The 21,458-nt window shown below is 40.3% G+C and overlaps 1 protein-coding gene across 2 annotated transcripts in view; it reads left to right on the top strand.

The window, feature by feature from the left end:
- Nucleotides 1–14,019, top strand: part of LRIG3 (leucine rich repeats and immunoglobulin like domains 3) — a 50,447-nt gene extending 36,428 nt beyond the window's left edge. For both annotated transcript variants that reach the window (XM_006077934.3, XM_044941574.1), the window contains exons 11-19: nt 1,433–1,504; nt 2,013–2,176; nt 4,746–5,066; nt 7,048–7,329; nt 8,506–8,958; nt 9,932–10,090; nt 11,717–11,860; nt 11,952–12,227; nt 13,443–14,019. In XM_006077934.3, coding sequence (XP_006077996.2) covers nt 1,433–1,504; nt 2,013–2,176; nt 4,746–5,066; nt 7,048–7,329; nt 8,506–8,958; nt 9,932–10,090; nt 11,717–11,860; nt 11,952–12,227; nt 13,443–13,687 — 2,116 coding nt within the window. In that variant the 3' untranslated portion in view covers nt 13,688–14,019. The remainder of the gene's footprint in view (nt 1–1,432; nt 1,505–2,012; nt 2,177–4,745; nt 5,067–7,047; nt 7,330–8,505; nt 8,959–9,931; nt 10,091–11,716; nt 11,861–11,951; nt 12,228–13,442) is intronic.
- The last annotated feature ends 7,439 nt before the right edge of the window (nt 14,020–21,458 follow it).

Here is a 21,458-nt window from a genome sequence, read left to right as displayed (position 1 = left end):
AGTTAGGGACTCAGGTGTTTTCAGGTACGAAGAGCGGAAGCCAGCCAGCCTCAGTGGGAGTCAGCACCTGCAGGAGCACAGAGCCAGCCAGCTTCTGATAACCATGGGTGAATGTATATATTGATATGTACAGTGGGAGTCTGGAGCAGTATACAGTGTGTCCAGCCCAACTTTTAATGTTTATAGCCGAAGGTTTTATTATCTATTAACCTGGACAGTAGACGTTATCATTTAAAATACACAATTGGTTTGTACTGTCACTGGTGCTGTGTGCATAGTTATTATCTGCACCGCTTTCTTGTCATCTTCCCCCTGAGCCCTGGGTTGCAGAAAGCTCTGGACGGCCAGCCATGGCAGCAGTGCCGCAGTCCGGGTTACAGTGGCGTGACTGTGCAGAGCAAAATTTGGAAGGGCGGGCCAGTATTGCTGGGCTTCCTGAAACAAGTTATTTTCAAAGGGAAACTAGCCAAAAGGGTTTGTCATCTGAGCCTTGCACTTTTGGGAAAGTGAAATTAGTGGATCTGTGGAGCATTAACTTCTCCTTCAGTTTCCTAAATCTTCATAACTCTCCCAGCGTCTTTCTTTGCCCACGTTTGGGACCTTGATTCTGTCTTCTCTTGCCCCTCATCTCATTCAGAATCCCCTTTGTCCACTCTGAATCCTGTAAAGGAAAACAGAGTAGTACAGGCGGGGAGGACTTTAATTCAGACTGCTTGTTAGCACCAGTGGGAAAAAAATCAGCCCAGAATATTCTCTCATTTTATGAATGTCCTGCCTGAAGTGGTTGGTTGTTGGTTTGTTTGTTTTAGTAAGTACCTCTTGTCTGAACACCTACCTGTCTCCCCATTAGTAAGTTGTTATGTATCAGGAGAGGCTAGTGACTAAGAGCATCCGTTTTGAAATTGAAAATAATTGAGTTCAAATCTTATCTGCCCCTTTCATGCCGAGCCAAGGTGGTTTATACCATCTTCTTTTTTGTGTTGCTGTGAGGAATAAAATGTAATAATGTGTAAACAAAAATCACTTAACATGGTTGCATGTCATAGAAGATATTCTATACATGATGGTTTTTTAAAAGCATAATTATGAGGAATTTTAAATGTGTATTTAAGTTTCTAAAGTTTACTAATTTGAATAATGAGAAATACAAGAAAATAACACGGCAGAACAGGTTAGGCCCTTAAGAGTCAAAAAATCTGTATATGGTGATATAAAATCTCTCTCACCGTAACGGAATCTGCCTCTGAATCAGATATCCTTGTTCTTGAGCACAAGCCTCCTGATGAGTCCTCAGATCACCCTATCTGTGCATTTCAGCACATAGAGTATTTTGGGGGTGGGTTGGGGGTAGGCAACATGGGCCCAACCTGTGCCTGCAGGCACACAGCAACTGTAATTTCCTCTAATGTATTTGATTTGGTGGCTTTTTCAGAGACCTGAGTGACAACGCAATCATGTCATTACAAGGCAATGCTTTTTCACAAATGAAGAAGCTTCAACAACTGTAAGCATTTCTTTTCTTTCCAAGAGTTTCACATAAAGCATTGAGGGGCCGACTGTCAAGGGATGGGGCATCCTGGATTATGTATCTGTAGAAAGCATGTGGCACGTTCATCACATTACTTAACTTTTATTACCAGAAAGCAGGAGGAGTGGGGTTTTTGTTCCATTTGTTGCAAAGAGGAGTTTCTTTTTCTTAGATACACGATTTAAATTTGTGAGACCCAGTATAGCGCAATGCCTCATCATTGTAACCAGTTTTCAGTACTGAGATATTTTCAGCGTTGCTATACTTCTGTCTCTCCCATCAATAAGAACACCACCACCAACAACAACAAAATGGTGCTAGTTCCCTGTCTTGCATTTTAAGATGCACTATAGAATATTTATTCCATGGGATGTGTGTATTTGGTTTCTCCATTCAATGCTTTGTTAATATTTACTTGAATTTAGTTTACTTGTAGAAATCTGCATTTCATACAAAACAGATTGAATGTAATTACTCTCCTCAGGCACTTAAATACATCAAGCCTTTTGTGCGATTGCCAACTGAAATGGCTCCCACAGTGGGTGGCGGAAAACAACTTTCAGAGCTTCGTAAATGCCAGTTGTGCCCATCCTCAGCTGTTGAAGGGAAGAAGTATTTTTGCTGTTAGTCCAGATGGCTTTGTGTGTGGTGAGTGGAACTGTGGTCTTTGCCTTTTATTCATTTTTCTTTTTTTTTCCTCCCATTTGTCCAAAGAATGGATTTGCATAAATTTATATACCCTAAATGAGCTCTTATTTCTGCTGAGGCAGATGAGAGTGGATCTGTAGTTTGCTGATGATTGCAGTTTTTACTGATGAAAATATTTTTTTTCTGTAATTTCTTCCTCTTTGTGTTGGCATCAGGGTGGTCTGGTGGAAAGAGAGTGACGTTATCTTGAGAGAATTGGAGGATAGCAGCAGTCCTGCTATGTAATTGCAAGGCCCTAAATCTCAGTCTTCTAATCTGTGAAATGGGAATATTGCTGTCTGCCCTCCCCAGATCCAGGGGTTGTTGAGAGGTTCTCTTGAGTTCAGTGAAGAGACTGACTTGAATCTTGTGCAGATGCTGTTTACAGGGAATAGAAAGAGACAATTATTAGCTAGTGATTTATAGACAACTAAAAATTTTATTTTCATTGTTCAGCCGCTAAGTTGAGTCCAACTCTTTGCAACCCCATGGACTGCAGTATATCAGGCTTCTCTGTCCTCACCTGTCTCCCAGAGATTGCTCAGATTCATGTCCATTGAGTCACTGTTGCTATCTAAAATTTTACTGTTGGTGAGTAAAACATTACAAGTAACAGAAAGTTTGAGTTTATTATAAATAAATTTAAGGTCCATTGTTTTATTACACATCTAAGCCTCTTAGCATAGATGTCTGCTTACCCAACTTCAGAGAGCTAGTTAGCAGATCTGGCTCAGATACCCAGGTTTCCGTCTCTCTGGTGCAGTCTCCTGTTTACTGCATTCAGTTCAGTTCAGTTCAGTTCAGTCGCTCAGTCGTGTCCGACTCTTTGCGACCCCATGAATCGCAGCACCCCAGGCCTCCCTGTCCATCACCAACTCCTGGAGTTCACTCAGACCCAGGTCCATCGAGTCAGTGATGCCATCCAGCCATCTCATCCTCTGTCGTCCCCTTCTCCTCCTGCCTCCAATCCCTCCCAGCATCAGAGTCTTTTCCAATGAGTCAACTCATTTGCCTTTAAATTTTATTTAAAACTGCTTTGCCTACAATTGTTTAGTTAAGTACAAGAAAAACATTTTTTTTACATTGCTTCATTAAGTGGTGCCAACAGTTTCTGCAAATAAAATATCTGATGTAGCTTTTGGATCTAAATAATCATTTGGCATTCGTTTGTAAGGGCCTAAGCTATTCCTTTTCCGTGGTCTTTATTTCTGAGTTCTCTAGTCTCAAGATACAACTCTCTATTACTTTGAGAAATACATAGGTATAGGTGTGTGTTTGTGTGTGTGTCACATCCCTGGATTTTTCACTCCCTCCATTGTGAATCTGAACCTTGATTTACCAGATGAGAATTCTAGAACAGTCCTACAGAAAAAGAAACCATCCTGGTTACCACATGCAGGTGTGGCATTGGAAATTAGCTGCATTGGAGTTGTCAAAGGGTTCTCCATACCCTGTTCATACACACACACACACACACACACACACACACACACACACGTGTGTGCATCATTTTTTCAGTGCACCCAAATAATATATTTGGTTGATTTAAGATGCTTCCTTCTGTGTGTAGACCATCTCTGAGAAACTGAAGTTCAGAAAGGTAACTTTTCCAAAAAGGAACAGAACTAAATATAACTGTTTGTAATGACAGAGCTGCTTATCTGTAATTCTAATATAGCTCTGACAGTGCAGTGCAGTGGCCTGATGGACTGTCCACCCTAAACTCCAGGCTGGAACCAGGGGCCCACAGAGAGCTTGAGGGATGCTTTGTCTTTCACTGCAGGTTTGTTTTCTCCTGCTCTACCTAAAAATGACTGCTCTTTGGGTTTCCTGGTGGCTCAGATGGTAAAGAATTTGCCAGCAATGCAGGAGACCCAGACTCTATCCCTGGGTCAGGAAGATCCCCTGGAGAAAGGACTGGCTGCCCACTTCAGTATTCTTTCCTGGTGAATTCCATGAACAGAGGAGCCTGGCGGGCTGCAGTCCATGGAGTCTCAAAGAGTTGGACACGACTGAGTGACTAACACTTAATAAGAGTTCTAGTTTTGGTAAATGGAATGTTTATTGCTGTCTTTAGTGATACAGATTATCATTACTGACATTAGATTTCTTATTTTTTTGCTTCTTATTTGTGAAGAACATGGGGGAAAATGCAGTTCCTGATAGTAGCATTTAAAGGTGATCCATGAGCCTGAACGTGTCTTAACCAATTTCTTCTTGTATTTCTTCAAGAAAAAAAAAAAAAAAAGACAGGAGATCTGGAGTAAACTGTATTCCAAAATACCAGTCTCCTCTCAGTTAGTGATGTGTAAATAGGTCTCAGTCTCTATTTGGAATGAATGACTGACTTTATACACTCTCTCCCAGCCTGTTGTTTCAACACTGGGACTGCTAGTCCATCTGTGAAACAAACACGAAGTGTAAAACCTAAGCCACTGTTTGTTTTGAGTTTCTTGGTGTTCCAATCTGAGTAGCATTTGGACTCTCAAGCTTTAAAGCTGTTTTGTTTCTTCCTCTCCATTTTGAACAGATGATTTTCCTAAACCCCAGATCACGGTTCAGCCAGAAACGCAGTCGGCGATAAAAGGTTCCAATTTGAGTTTTATCTGCTCGGCTGCCAGCAGCAGTGATTCCCCAATGACTTTCGCTTGGAAAAAAGACAATGAACTACTGCATGATGCTGAAATGGAAAATTATGCACACCTCCGGGCCCAAGGCGGCGAGGTGATGGAGTACACCACCATTCTTCGACTCCGTAACGTGGGATTTACCAGTGAAGGGAAATACCAGTGTGTCATCTCCAATCACTTCGGTTCATCCTACTCTGTCAAAGCCAAGCTCACAGTAAATAGTATGTGATCTGACTTTTCCTCTTGCATTTAAAGATATGTTTTTATGAAACAGAAAGTACCTGGTCTCTTCTCTTTCTCTTATTGCCAACCCTGTCCTCTGCTCTCAGAGTCCTCCACCTAAACCCTGCCTTTCCCTACCTCTCACTCCACATTATTAATATTCTTGGTATGTGTGCCTGAGCTAGCTGTTCTTGTATTGAAGACCCCATGCTTAGCATAGTGGGTAACCCAGATAAACCAGACACTTTTTGTTCTTTGAGAGTTCATGGTGTGCTTGGTCTGATGAGGAAGACCATGAAGAACAGTTAAAGGATATCACCTTTTTTTTAAGTTCAGATATAGTTGATTTATAGTATTGTGTTAGTTTCAGGTATGCAGTAAAGTGATTCAGTTATATGTATATTTTTTCAGATTATTTTCCATTATAGGTTATTACACGATTTTGAATATAGTTCCCTGTGTTTTATGGGAAATCCTAGATGCTTATCTGTTTTATGCTGTTGGTATCTGTTAATCCCATTCTCCTAGTTTATCTCTCAGCCCCTTTCCCCTTTGGTAACCATAAGTTTGTTTTCTGTGTTTGTGAGTCTGTCTGTTTTGTATACATGGATTAATTTGTATTATTTGTTTAGGTTCCAAATGTAGGTGATATAGTCTCTGTCTGACTTACTTCACCAGTATGAGAATTTCTAGGTCCCACCCATGTTGCTGCAAATGACATTTCTTTCTTTTTTATGACTCCTATTCCGTTGTATGTATATACCACATCTTCTTAAATCATCTGCTGAAGGGCCCTTGGCTTGTTTCTATGTCTTTGTTATTGTAAATAGCAGTGCTGTGAACATTGGAGTACATGTATCTTTTATTTTTTATTTTTTATTATTTTTGCTTTGCCCAATTTTATTTTTTTTTAACTTTTTCAAAAATTTTTTTATTTTATTTTTAAACTTTACATAATTGTATTAGTTTTGCCAAATATCAAAATGAATCCGCCACAGGTATACATGTGTTCCCCATCCTGAACCCTCCTCCCTCCTCCCTCCCCAGAATTCGAATTTTTGTCTTTTCTAGGCATGTGCCCAAGGAGTGGAATTTCTGGGTCATCATAAGGTCACTGTGTTTTTAGTTTTTTAAGAAACCTCCATACTGTGTTCTGTAGTGGCTGTACCGGTTTACATTCCCATCAACAGAACACACCACCTTTAGCTTAGAGATCTCCGTTTGAGTCCTGCCTCTCCTGCTGTCAGCTGTGGGACTCTCTGCAAGTTGCTTAACCCCTCTGTATCTCCATTTCTACATCTTTCAAATAGGAATAATAATACCTACCTTACAGAGGTATACTTGTGAAATAAACTAATTTGTGTAAAGGACTCAGCAGAATTCCTGGAATAGAGTAAGTGCTCAGTAGATGCAGTAAGCAATTAGCTGCTGCTGATGAGGTGTCTCAGCCTGTGCTTGTGTGGCAAGTAGACAGTTTTGCAGTTTATCAGTTCATTGTCTTTATTGTCCATGGTAGAAGATATGGCTCATTAATGTGTTCATTCCACAAATAACTGCTGAGGCCTGACACATAGAACAGAAAATTGTAGGGCAAAACGCATGTCTAAAGTCATAGACTGTTAGAGCCAGGAGGAACTTTAAAAAAAAAAAAAGAGTGGCTAGGGTATAGACAGATGAACTGATTTGCCTAAGGTCTTATAGATAATTATTAAGGAAACTAAAAAGTGACTGGAAAATAGCAGAAAGACCATCAGTGTGAAGCTCAGGTGACCTGTTTCATCCTGACTCGGTCATTTCTGTACCTGTGTAACCTTGAGGAGCTTCTTGATCACTCCATCTCTTGCAGTTGGAAACAACCCCTGCCTTACTATGTCAGGGACATTTGCAAGTATCCCCAAAAAGCGGGGGTGGAGGGGGGGATGAAAATGGACCTCCTAACTCCAGAACGCTAATGCCCCCATGTTGTATTTCTTATTTCAGTGCTTCCTTCATTCACCAAAACCCCCATGGACCTCACCATCCGTGCCGGGGCCATGGCGCGCTTGGAGTGCGCTGCGCTGGGACACCCAGCCCCTCAGATAGCCTGGCAGAAAGACGGGGGCACAGACTTCCCGGCCGCGAGGGAGAGACGCATGCACGTGATGCCTGAGGATGATGTGTTCTTCATTGTGGATGTGAAGATAGAGGACATCGGGGTGTACAGCTGCACCGCCCAAAACAGTGCCGGCAGCATTTCCGCAAATGCAACTCTGACTGTCCTCGGTGAGTGGGTGCTTTCAGATTCTGTGATGCATGTTAGTCCTTAGGATACCAGCTCACCCAAAGGCCCTAAGAAGTGCCAGAACTCGGGAAGGTGAGGACTAATCTGTAGGACAGTGCCCTTTCCTGGGGGTGACACTGGCTTCTCAGAAGCTTTCAGGTCGGGGAATACATCACACCTTCAGACCTGTGGGCAGTGAGATGAATCTGCCCCCTCCCTTCTGAGGAGGGGGAAGAGTAATGCTTTGATGCTCTCCCTTTTTTCTGGAATTACCTTTCTCTACTCTTTCCATTATACAATCTGTACTTAAAGTCTTAACAGTATAAAGAATATAAAAAAAAAATAAGTATCTGAATAAATTCAGAGGGGCCTCTCTTTCTCAGCCTCCCATACCAGTCTGGAAATTAGTTCATCCTTCATCATTTACTTTGTTGTTATTCAGTCACTCAGTTGTGTCCAGCTCTTTGCAACCCCATGGGCTGCAGCACGTCAGTCTTCCCTGTCCTTCCCCACCTCCTGGAGTTTGTTCAGACTCATGTCCATTGAGTTGATGATGCCATCCAACCATCTCATCTTCTGTCTTCCCCATCTCTTCATGCTCTCAGTCTTTCCCAGCATCAGGATCATTTACCTAAACAGGTGCCTTCTAAAAATGTGAGCATGTTAATCATATATGTATATCTTTGAAAGAGTAAATCAGGGTAACCTTATGAACACCAAATAATAAAAGTAAATTATTTTCAGAATTTTAATACAGGTGGGGACATCTTAGCACTAGGAAGTTTCCCTTTAAAAATTTAAACATTCTGATGTTTTTCATCCATCAACACACCCTTGTGCTTAATATTATTTTTATGCATTTTCTATTTCTAAAATATGTCTAAAATGTTTTGCTTTGCCTGACTTCCATCATTCCCCAACCTTGCCAAGAATGAGGGAGACTAGGTGAGAGAAACAGTAAATATTATCCTTAACTGGTGTTATAAGGAGATGACAGCCAAGTGATGAAATGAAAACCCAGATGTCATATCCATGTTCAAGGTTTTAAAGAGGCATGGGCGTGAAGCTGTGGGAGAATCCAGTTTCAGCTCCCTTTTGAATAAATCGAAGCATGAGGTCTTATGCTGTGTAAACCCTAACTTCATGTCAGAGATTAAAAGCATAACTTGTCATTTCAGAGACACCGTCATTCTTACGGCCCCTGTTAGATCGAACTGTAACCAAGGGGGAAACGGCCGTCCTGCAGTGCATTGCAGGGGGGAGCCCTCCCCCCAGACTGAACTGGACCAAGGATGACAGCCCCTTGGTGGTCACCGAAAGACACTTTTTTGCAGCAGGCAACCAGCTACTAATCATTGTGGACTCTGACATCAGCGATGCCGGGAAGTACACGTGTGAAATGTCTAACACCCTGGGCACCGAGAGAGGCCACGTGCGCCTCAGCGTGATCCCCACCCCAACCTGCGACTCCCCTCAGATGACGGCCTCGTCCCTGGACGACGACGGCTGGGCCACCGTGGGCATCGTGATCATCGCGGTGGTTTGCTGCGTGGTGGGCACGTCACTCGTGTGGGTGGTCATCATCTACCACACACGGCGGAGGAACGAAGACTGCAGCATCACCAACACAGGTGTGTCCACAGAAGCCTGGCACGGGGCGCAGGAGTCGTGTGTGTGTTTGTGGTCCCGCCGAGATTTGCTTCTGAGTGTGTCTGTCGCAATCTGAGGCCACGTCACAAGGGTGACTCATTTGTTTCAAGCTGGGCAACTATGGTTAGCTAAAAATAACACCCCAGCCCAGAATAAAGCTGATGGTTAAAGATGAGTGCTTTTTGTCAGAACCTCATCAGAACAACATGTTGGCTGTGAAAGACCATGCAGAGCTTCGGGTAGCGCACACCCTCAGATGGTGGTGGAGGGCCAGAAACAGCCTTCAGTCATGAGGCTTACACTCGGCCATTGTCTTGGCCCTTGCGAGCACGTGTCCATGTGTGTGTATGCAGGCATCTAGGAGGGACTTTGATTGTGTAGGCAAACTCCTGTATCACTGAATAATACAAAGTCAGGAATATGGCAGAAATCAAGCTTAGATAGTATCTAAAATACTGTCTCATGAAAATTATCTTTTATCTTTGTAAGCATTTGTTGTCTTTGAAAGTTGGGAGGAGTGGGACTTCCCTGGTGGTCCAGAGGTTAAGAATCCACCTTCCAATGCAGGGGGCTCAGGTTCGATTCCTGGTCGGGGAACTGAGATCCCCACATGGCGCAGGGCCACTAAGCCCGTGTGCCACAACTAGGGAAGCTTGGGCAACGCGCCGAAGAGCCTGTGCACCGCAACGAAAACCCAGTGCAGACAAAAATTTTAAAAAATAAAAATAGAAGTAAATTTGAGAGGAGGATCCCACAGGCCACAAAGCAGAAAATCAGCTGAGGTGCCCCAGAGCAGCAGAGCCCTGGTGTGCTGTCCATCAAGACGGTTTTGCAAGGGTAGATTGATTTGATTTAAACAGAAAACAAAACAAAAGGGTATATACCATTCATCAGGGAAGCCTGTGTGGCAGTTGTGACCATTCTTGGTTCATAGAACACTGTTGTTGATTACAGATGAGACCAACTTGCCAGCTGATATCCCGAGTTACTTGTCATCTCAGGGAACATTAGCAGACAGACAGGACGGGTACGTCTCCTCGGAAAACGGAAGCCACCTCCAGTTCGTCACTTCTTCTGGAGGCGGATTTTTCTTACCACAGCACGATAGTAATGGTACGTGTTTAAAATGGAACATGGGCTATTGGCATTTTGAAATAACCCTTTGAAAAGTTCAAATGCAATGTTAATTTCCACAGGGAATTGATACACTCATATATTTAGGACCTGGCCCAAAATCACTAGCAAAGCTGATATTAAATAGTTCTAAGCCCTTCTCTTAAATACTAGAAAAATCTTTTTTTCTAGCAATAAAAGAAGACAAGTAGCTTAGGTAAAATTTAATTTCTCCGTGCAATGTAGTATTTCCTTTATGTCATAAATGTTCTTTGGCCCTGAGTGTTCTTCTTACTTCAGTGACACTAACTGGTGTCTTGCATGGTCTCAAAAGTCAAATGATTTAAAATCATTCTGTTAGAGACTTATAATTCTGACTCGCACTTTAAGAACTGTATAAACAATTATAATGGAGGCTGCATAATATAAGAGCATCAGCTTGGTTCAAGACCCACTTCTGACACTTACTCCCTGTGTATCCTTGGGCAATTATAATTCTTCCCTATTAGGTTGTTGTGAACACTAGATAAAATGATAGTATATGGTGCTTGGTACATATTAAGTGCTTAGTAGAAGCTATTGACATTTTAGCATCTTTTCTCACAAGTGTTGATTGAGTACATGCTCTGTGGTGGACTCCATAGTTTGGAGGGAAGAATGTTTCCAGTTTTACAGTTTAGTCAGCAGTGAGACAAAAAATTCAACAAATAATTGCAAAGAGCTTGACAAGGCAGTGATAGAGAGCATAGAGATAGAAGAGAAGATTGAAGCATAAAAGCAGTTGTTCTGATTAGACTCATTTGCTTGCAAAGAGCAGAAGCCCAAGCTCACTTGAATAGAGCCAGGTTTACTGAAAAGGGATTTTAAAAAGTAAAGGGACAGAACTGGAGCATGATAGTGCCATGTCTGCTGGGTGCTGGGGCTGGAGGTCAGGCCTCTCTCAGAATAGCCCTAGAGATGGCCAGTGGTATTGAATCACGTTCTACACATTTGCTTCTCGCTGAGACCACACCCGACAAGGACTGCCCAGTTCCTGCTGCCCGGGTACATGGTCCATTGTGGCATCTCTCACCCTCATGATGTCTCTTGTCCTTCAGCTGCTGGGTCCCCTGCTAACCAGAATATCATTTCTGGGTTGCTTAGCACAGATAACTCATGATAGGTTTCTGTTTGTTTTTTTCTTTTTGGCTGACTTCATCTGTGAGCCGGGCATTAAGAGGTCATTGCTTAAGTGCCAGTACCTCATCCTGGTCATCAGTGACTTTGTGGAGGAAGCAGGCAGTGCTGGTAGCATCATGTGGCTCAAACCATCGCTGCTTCAGCCGCAGTGTCCATGCATAGATCGGTTTCTCTTGGAAACCAGGGGGTGGGGTCACCAATGAGGTTAACACATCCAGTTCAATGGTTCATCAAGTTCTCTTTTAGTAAGATATCATAAACTTACTTAATCACTAATCTATAGGCATCATTAAATTTTGAAAAAACCCTTCTGTAAATTTCTGCAGTATTTCCTTTGTATAATATTCTGTCTGAACTTTTCATCTATAAATATGGAAACTGTCAAAAGTGAAGAGACGGCTGAATGGTAATTGAACCGGTTCAGTGATTAAGACATGTGTTTTAAAGGAACATGCCACGTTGACAACAGCAGTGAAGCCGATGTGGAAGCTGCCACAGACCCGTTCCTTTGTCCCTTTTTGGGACCCTCAGGCCCTATGTATTTGAAGGGGAGCATGTATGGCTCAGATCCTTTTGAAGCCTATCATACGGGTATGTGGTTTTCATTTCTTGAGTTCTGTTTCCTGGAGAGACCTCTAGAAGCATTAACTCTGTCTCCCGATATTGTCCCCATTTTTAAAAGGTTGTGGTCCTGACCTGAGATCAGCTTTAATGGACCACTATGAGCCCAGTTACATAAAGAAGAAGGAATGCTACCCATGTCCTCATCCTTCAGAGGAATCCTGTGAGCAGAGCGTCAGTGATACAGGATGGCCTTCTCATGCGAAGAAGTTACTCAGCTCTTCTTATTCTCAACATGAAGGACCTGGAATGAACAACTTATGTCTGAACAAGTCTTCTGCAGATTTTAGTCCAAGTCCAGAGCCACCATCAGTTACTTTGAGTAATTCTTTCATGGGTAAGTTTATTAAATTATTAGATACCTTGACTTCAGACCCACATTGCAAGTTGCACAGGGGAGAGCCATGAGAGTTTTGAATGCCAGACGTGAAGAATAGTTTCTGGTGTGTATATGTATCTTTTTTAATGGTGCTGTTGTGACATCCTATTAATTAGTATCCTTGTTTCTAAAAGCAGAGGCAGACATGGGGATTTTACTTGATTAGGTATTTAATCCAACACTAAGCCTTAGGAACTTTCTGGGCAACTCTGTGTGTGGCATCGCCTTGAAGACAAGAGTTTTGGAAGTGACTGAGGATCGCAGTTTGTCAGTCATGTGGAAAACGTGGTTTTAGGCTACAGCAGCCTCTGGGGTGGAGTTGTGTGCACGGCATGACTGCGGTTTGGGATGTCTGCTGGCTTATAACTAAACCCACAGTCAGAGTGCAGACGGCGTCCTACCTGGCAACAGCCGCTCGTCAGCCAGGCTGGGCTGCCTCCTACAGAGGAGGCTGTTGGAATCCTAAAGCCCACAGGGGTGGCCGTGGACACTGGCTGACACCGAGATTCATTTCTGAAGTTTTTAGTCTAGTGCATGAGGACGATTGAGTGGAAGAACTGAGATCATCTTTTTGCTGCATGGAAATATGGAAAAATGAACCACAACTTCTAAAAAAAAAAAAAAATAGAATTTTTAAGGATTTTACCCAACTTTAAGAAATGTCATGTTTTCTCATGGTATAATTATTTATATTCCTTTTTTAAAAAATGAATAATAATTTTTATAGGGCCTAGGAGAGAATTTGAGTCAATAGAATTATTATTTGCTACTGAGGAAGAAAGGGCAAGACATACGGGTTATTTTGAGAGAAGCTTTCTATACTGAGGCACAGTTTACTTGTACATGGTGGAGAATGGTGGGCTTTTAGTGAATACAGGATTTGGAACTTCTATCGGGGAACTTGCTGCTGATAATATTACTATAGGTCCTGAAAGTGGAAAAGAAGGGCTGCTTGTATTCAGTGGATGTATGTGTCAGAGGGGTGCACATGCCTTCAGCCCCACTTTATAAGGTCTCTCTCCATAGCACAAGAATATAGCCATCTACCTGAATCCCATAACATGGACTTGAAAGTTCTGCCCATATTTACAGGGAAAGATGCCCCTTCATTTGAAATGCATTCTGTTGATTGCTCCAAAAGGGCCCTGTGCTCAAGGGGTTTCTTTTTTTCAGGAACATTTGGAAAGCCTCTGAGGAGACCTCACCTGGATGCCTTTTCAAGCTCTGGGCAGTCATCGGATTGTCAGCCAAGAGCCTTTCACTTGAAAGCTCGTTCTTCCCCGAACTTGGACTATGAATCAGAGGAAGATGGGAAAGAAAGGACAGATTTTCAGCAAGAAAATCACACATATACCCATAAACAGACCTTAGAAAGCCACAGGACTTCAAATTTTCAGTCTTTTGACTTGGACACATAAACTAATGAGACCAAGGACAAGTTCTAACATACTACCTCAAGTGGACTTTTATTTAAAGAGAGAGAGAAGCCTATGTTTTTAAATGGAACTATGAATTTTAAAAGGATAAAATGTCTTATTTATACAGATAGACAAAAATTACAAAAAGGCATAAAAATTTTATACTGGGAGTATCTTTCATATAGGAATACCTTTACTATTTTATAACTTTGCTTTATGCAGAAAATATCTTAATGTAAATTAATGGTATAAATCCATGACTATTTTATGTATTTTTATAATGCCAGATTCCTTTTTATCGAAAATGAGTACTAAAGCATTTTAAACAATAACTGTCTTGTACGTTTTTTGAATAGCGGTCACTCCATTTTATTTTGCATGTTCTTAATAAAATGTCTCATTTTGATCCCAAACCCCATCTATCCAATAACAATCTTCATTGTTTTCAGCACATTTTAGGCATAATTAGTTCATATTATCATGTCTCACATTGGTGGAAATTACATTCAGCACATTAAAATATGAGCAAATGATCATTCTGCATACCTCCTGGGGTTGTTGTATTAGAGACTCAAATCAAATTAGTGTATGTGAAAGCCCATTGTAAAATGAGAGGGAGCTACGAAGGTTTGAGGTATATGCATTTATTTCTTAACTCTACAAACAAAAAGATATGTTGTTGCAGTCCAGTGTTATATAGTACAACCACCATTGCTTAAATCACTGCTCAAGCCATGTTTCCTTAATTATCATAATACTTTATGCGGTCTAATGCTTTGTGCGTTTCCAGATAGTTTCACATACCCCATCCCTTTAATTATAACAAGACAGTGGTTTATTGCCCATTTCTAGAGTTAAAATGTCTGTAGCAGATGTGGGGTTTCATCGTCTGTTCCAGGTTGTAATGGGATGCTGGTGGAATTCTTTCCTGTTCTTACTGATTTTCTGCTGGACAAGCAGTTCTTACAGAAAAGGCACTCTTCAGCTATCCAGCAACACTGTTTAAGAATTAAAATACTTTTCTAATTTGGTCATCATGGCTCTACTTGTTAAAAACTCAGTATAGAATCTGTTACTTAAACATATACAATTATTTTAAATACTTGTTTTAAGCAGTGTTTAGGTGAAAATGTTATGTAACTGTCATATATACACACACATACAGAAAATTACACATTTCCAAAATTAAATAATGTAGTTTGAAGGAATTGAAACAAGCATTAAGTTTAATAATGTAGATGATCAAACTGTTTTTCCCCTTAGCAAATCTTAAGATTGGCATTGAAGAAGTTAATATAGTACATTAAACTTTAAAGTCTACTAACCTGTTGAAGGTATGACTTTGTCATTGTCAGTTCTTTGAACTAAATTTAAAAACACATATTAGAAAAGCAGATTCATCTCACAGGATATGTTGGGGGTGAAGTTTCCCTCTTTAGTGAGTTTTGCGTTTTGTTTTTTGTGAGCCAGAAGCCTGGAACCCAGACTGCAATAATATCTTCCCTCCTTTAATTTAGACACCAGAGTCCAAGACAGGAAGTTGATCCTTCCTGGGACAACCAGTGACTAAGAGCAGAAAAGTGATTTCGTATGCTTTGGCTTTATCATATGGCCAAATTTTCAAAATCTTGTTAATTTGTCTTCATAATTACGAGATGTGATCCAAGCAGCAATAAGGGGTCTCAAGGATTATGAACTTCTTTTTTCTGGACTTAAATGCAAAGGTTAAATCATTCACACTTGAAATCCAACAATTAGATTCACTCTCCATTCACATTATTTGTTTTTTTTTTCCTTACTCTTCTTGCATGCTGCTAACTTAGGGATTACATATAATCTTAGTGGTCTGGAGAAACAGCAGAAGCTTAGTTTCTCTTTGACATTTGCAAAAAAAAAAACAATATATATATATATATATATATAATTTTGAGACTCCAGATTGAGTTAACAAAGTGAATCTAGTAGGTATTAAGATATCCTAAGAAAACACAGACTTCATTAGAGGATGTATATAAATATCAAATCACTTGCCTTATTTATGAGAGAGAATGCTTAAAATTTTCAGTTTAATCTTTCCGTGCTTTCTGATACAAAACTAATTTCTTTTATAACACATCTTTATAGATACTCTCACAACTTTAGTATATTTTACCTCAGTTCCACCTTTGACACAAAATGAAAGGACAGTTACTGGGTATAATCTTACCTTTTTTTTTTTTTAAGATACTGAGGGACAAATATTCCTTAATTGTGGTAGGAACATTTATAAATACTAAATTCCTGTGGAGCATCACCATCTATTGTCACAGTGTTCCTACAGAAAGAAACCAAAAGTTACTTCTCAGAATAAAGCCAATGGTAGGTACCCTTTGAAAAACTTGATAGAAAAAAGAGTGATTTGGTATTTGTACACACTTGGGGGGGTTCTAGTCCTTTTGATTTAATGTGATAGGAAGTACTTTATAACCAACATTACAACAATAGATGAATTATCCTGGTATTTTTCAAAGAGAATGAGAACCAAATGTCATTGCAAAATGCCTGCTCTGTCTCCTGCTCTTGGAGTATGCAGTGGATGAAGGACCCCAGGCTTCCCTGTCCTACAGTATCTACCACAGTTTGCTCAAATTCATGTCCATTGAGTTGGTGATGCTATCTAACCATCATTCTCTGCCGCCCCCTTCTCCTTTGCCTTCAATTTTTCCAGCATCAGGGTCTTTTCCAATGAGTCATCTTTTCACATAAGGTGGTCAAGGTATTGGAGCTTCAGCTTCAGCATCAGTCCTTCCAATGGATATTCAGGGTTGATTTCCTTTAGGTTAGACTGGTTTGATCTTGCAGTGCAAGGGACTCAGAAGAGTCTTCCTCAGTATCACAATTAAGCATCAATTTTTCGGCGCTCAGCCTTCTTTATGGTCCAACTCTCACATCCATACATGACTACTGGAAAAACCACAACAGCAAAGTGATGTCTCTGCTTTTTAATAACACTCTCTAGGTTTGTCACTAGGGTTTCCCTGGTAGCTCAGTCTGTAAAGAATTTGCCTGCAATGCAGGAGACCTGGTTTCAATCCCTGGATCAGGAAGATCCCCTTGAGAAGAAAATGACAACCCACTCTAGTATTCTTGCCTGGAAAATGCTATGGAAAGAGGAGCCTGGCAGGCTACAGTCCATGGGGTCACAAGAGTTGGACTTGACTTAGCAACTAAACCACCACCAAGTTTGTCATAGCTTTCCTTCCAAGGAGCAAACGTCTTAGTTTCATGGCTGCAGTCACTGTCAGCGGTGATTTTGGGAGCCCAAGAAAATAAAACCTGTCACTGCTTCCACTTTTTCCCCTTCCCCTTGCCGTGAAGTAATGGAACCAGATGCCATGATCTTAGTTTTTTTAATGTTTTAAATTTTTTGTATATATCTTATCAAATACATTCTTACTATTGCAAAAATTGCAAATTCTGTTTCCCATTTCTGTTCTATTTAGTATCAAGGATCTGAATTCTATATCCTGAATTTCATATCTTTCCATGCAATGATGTATGATACCTGTGAACACAGAAATTATAACTAATATTCATATGTAGCTTTTTATTAGGATTATTTTTTAATTAAAGAATTTTGAGTACATTTTAAAGCATAATGTATACAATTTCATTATTGGATTTCTTCTCCAATGATTTTTCTCTTCTGTCTTTATTGGGCTTCATGGTTGATTCTGGCTTTTAAAAAATAAGTTTACCTTTTCTCTTAAAGCATGTTTGAATATAACACCTACTGCTTTCATGAGAGTATTGTCATTGATTTGGTGGTGGTTTTATAGTATCTCTGCATATGGCTTTCCCTCCACTCATTATATCTTCTATCTGTATTTTTATATAAATAATAGTACAGAGTAAAACAACATATAATAGATTTATGTATCCATATTTTCTAATGTATCATTTATAACTCCATCTTCTTAAAAAATGTTTTTAATTGAAGTATAGTTAATTTTTTATTGGAGAAGGAAATGGCAACCCACTATAGTGTTCCTGCCTGGAGAATCCCAGGGATGGGGGAGCCTGGTGGGCGGCCGTCTATGGGATCGCACAGAGTCGGACACGACTGAAGCGATTTAGCAGCAGCATAGTTAACTTACAGTGTTGTGTTAGTTTCAAGTGTATAGCAAGTGATTTACTCATACATATGTTTATTTCATATTATATTCACATATATTCTTTTCCCATTATTATAAAATATTGAGTATAGTTTCCTGTGCTATATCATAGTTCCTTGTTGGTTATCTATAGTAGTGTGTATATGTTAATCCCAAATTCCTAATTTATTCCTCCTCCACCCCTGCATATAGCTTTATTTGGACCTATCTACAACTCAAAGAGTTGAAATTTGGTAACAATGCAGTATTAACTGTCAAACTTTTTTTTAACATATTTAGCTGTATATTTTGCACAGGTGATATAAAATGATAAAAATGATCCTCGTCCTAATTACCTGTGGGACAGGAAGCAGATTCATAAATACATCCTTACAATTCAGTGTGTTGAATGCTGTTGAATGCTGTGGGTTAGCAGGACACCTGGCACGGGCACTGACTGTTTAATTCTAACTGAGCTACTGCAACACGTTACATGCAGTCTCAGCGCCACAGAACAAGCTGATTACTGGGTTTTTCCACCTGCGTCCCAGAACAGCTGCAGATCCCATACTCTTTCTTGTTTAATCTTCAGTCATCATTCCTGTTGTCTCACACCTGAATTTTCTCAAGGCTGTGTATATCTTCCCTCTTATGCCATTGCCACAGCCAAGTTCAGACCCTTATCTGTCTCTTGCAGCAGTGTCCTCTTGTCCCTTGTCTCTCTCTTAGCCAATTCATTGTTTCACTGTTATCAGAAGTATTTTTCTAAAATAGATCTGAAAGCGTCACTTTCCTGTTCATAAACCTCTGATGGCTAAACTTTCAATCCTAGTCACAATGTATAAGACCTTTTACACATTGATCCCAGCCCACCTGTCAAACCGTGACTCCTCCCCACTCCCAATTTTTGTACAGTACATACCTGTGACTAGCCCCCATGCCCCTCTGTGGCTTTATTTTGACATCTGTACAGCTCAGATTTGGAATTTAGTAACAATACAATTTAGACAATTATCAGTTGTCCTTGTGCATATTTTATCTTTGGTTCAGCAATTTTAAGTGGCTACTACACGAGGCTCTGTCTTAGATGCTTGAGCTGTATGTAACACCATTAAAACAAACTCTTCTCCCAAGAAGCTCCTAGACAGATAGCAAAATTACCACCTTGAAATGTTTTCTCTCTTATCTGGCAGAATCCAGCTCCTTTCCCAAACCAAGCATTTCCTTTCATCCCAAGCATAGCAACTTACTCCCTTAGGACTTTCTATGAACCATCCTGATAAAACCACAGGGAAGCTGTTAATTACAGAGTCAACTGTGATGTCATTGTATGGGAAATACTAAGAACAGCTAACTTGTCTGTCAATAGGACATTTTCTAGGAAGAAAGGAAAGATCAGTGGATATTTTTCAAAAAAAATCACCAGGTATTTTGGTCTATCACTCAGCAGGAAAATCAACTTACATTCAATCTACTAAAGGTCTACTGAACAGCTGTATTTTCACAATAAAAGATGATGTTGTTGTTCAGTCACTAAGTCATGTGCTACTTTTTGCGATCCCATGGACTGCAGCATATCAGGCTTCCCTCTGTCCTTCACTATCTCCTGGAGTTTGTTCAAATTCATGTCCATTGAGTCAGTGATACCATCCAACCATCTCATCCTCTGTCACCCTCTTCTCCTTTTGCCAAGCTTTCCCAACATTAGGGTCTTTTCCAGTGAGTCAGGCCTTCACATCAGGTGGCCAAAGTATTAGAGCCAGATATGAATATAATAAAGATACTGATATAATCAGTTTATTAGTGGATGTTGCAGAGTCTGACACCACTTAGCAACTAAACAACAATTAGTGATTGTGATTTGCCTTTCTTATGACACAACTGATCAATACCCAAAAACAGTAAAAATTAAAAGTGCTGTTGCCCACACAGCATAGTTCCTTTAAGTAGCCTTATAATTCACATGTATTTCATGGATACTAATATCTAAGAAACTCGACTCTGATTGTAGTAACAGCAGTATAGGAAAAGAAAAACCATTAATCTGCAAAATCTCCTTGTGATCGAAAGTTAGAATTTTCTCCATAATATTTAAACTTTATATATTTATAACTTTACTTTATAATTGACATTTTTTATTATCTGAAAACAACTCCTAGACCTCCACTGATATTCCTCATTAAAATGTAATTATTAAAACAGCTGAAACAATTGTTTTCAGATTTTATACATCAGGCATCACAGGGCAGTGATACCCAAGAAAAGGGAAACAAATGAGATGAGCCCTTGATACCAGGTGAACCCCATGTACCAGGGTGTAGCACAGGGAAGAGGAAAAAACTATCTTGAGTCAAGGAGGCAGAGCTGGAGTCTGAGAAGACCAGGGCCACTACGGCACGACAAAAGAGAGAACTGCACAGATAGGCAATCCCAGAGGTCTGTGGAGGGTCTCCCTTGAGTATTTGGTTGAATTCCAATCAGAATCTGTATGTGAGGCAACCACCTATTACCAGGGAAAGAAGAACCATCTGAAAGGATTAAAAGAAACAATTGAAGCTCCCACAGGGGCAGTAGTTGTTCCCACTGACCAGAGTGGAAAATCTCATGGTTCAATGGGCAGCAAGTTGAGTACTAAGGACATTGCATCAGGAGTGGGACCCAATTAACCCTAGGCTGAAGACTGCTCTTGTTCAACCTAAAAATGCTTCAAGAGCAAGCCTTGAAAGGATCAACCTATTTCCAAGGAACTTTTGTGTATTTTAAAACAAAGCTCAAGAATATTTACAGGAATTCAGAAATATATCCAGCACTGAACATGGTCAAATTCATGCTATTTGATATACAATAAAATCTTACCAGGCATACAAAGAAGCAGGAAAATATGACTCATTATAAGGTGGGAAATCCATGGTTTGAAGCATATCTAGAAATGACACATAAACATAATAGATAGGATGTTTCCTATCCCATCTATAAACAATATCTTACATTGCTATAGAAAAATGGACCCTTTTTACCAACTTAATGGATACAATAGAAGGAGGATTTTTTTTTTTCCCTTATGAGAGGTCAGAAGTTTACCAGAGGAGGGCATATTTGAGCTGAGTCTAGAGGGGTAGGTGTGTGTATGTGTTCAGTCATGTCCAGATGTTTGCGATCCTGTGGACTTGAGCCCACTCTGCTCCTCTGACCATGGAATTTTCCAGGCAAGAATAAATGGAGTAGGTTAGAACTGGCAAAAGAGGGAAGGAAATTCAAGGCTCTGGAAACTAACCAATATCAAAAAGAGGTGAAGGTATAAGGTTATTCAGGGACCAGTGCGAGGCCTCATGTTAAAGAGAATGTGATTTATGTGGGGGCCTAATGAGAGGTAGCTGAAAAGGGCTACCAACTTGATCTGTTCATTCTCAACCTATAGTTACATGAGTCCTATTATAAAACAATATTCATCTTTCTTAACCTCACCTCTAGGTAGTCCTCTCTCCTATTTTCCCTCAAACTTCTCAAAATCAGAATTCCTGTTTGACTTGGGAGATAGGAATTTGCTTATCTTTAATTGAATTTGCCTTTGCCGAGATCACCAATACCCCAACTTCCAAATTTGATATCTTCTTTACAGTCCTTATTGACCAGACCAA

Source organism: Bubalus bubalis, chromosome 4 (genome assembly GCF_019923935.1).
Source record: "Bubalus bubalis isolate 160015118507 breed Murrah chromosome 4, NDDB_SH_1, whole genome shotgun sequence".
In the NCBI taxonomy this organism is placed as follows: domain Eukaryota; kingdom Metazoa; phylum Chordata; class Mammalia; order Artiodactyla; family Bovidae; genus Bubalus; species Bubalus bubalis.
This window is presented reverse-complemented; position numbering and strand designations above follow the sequence as displayed.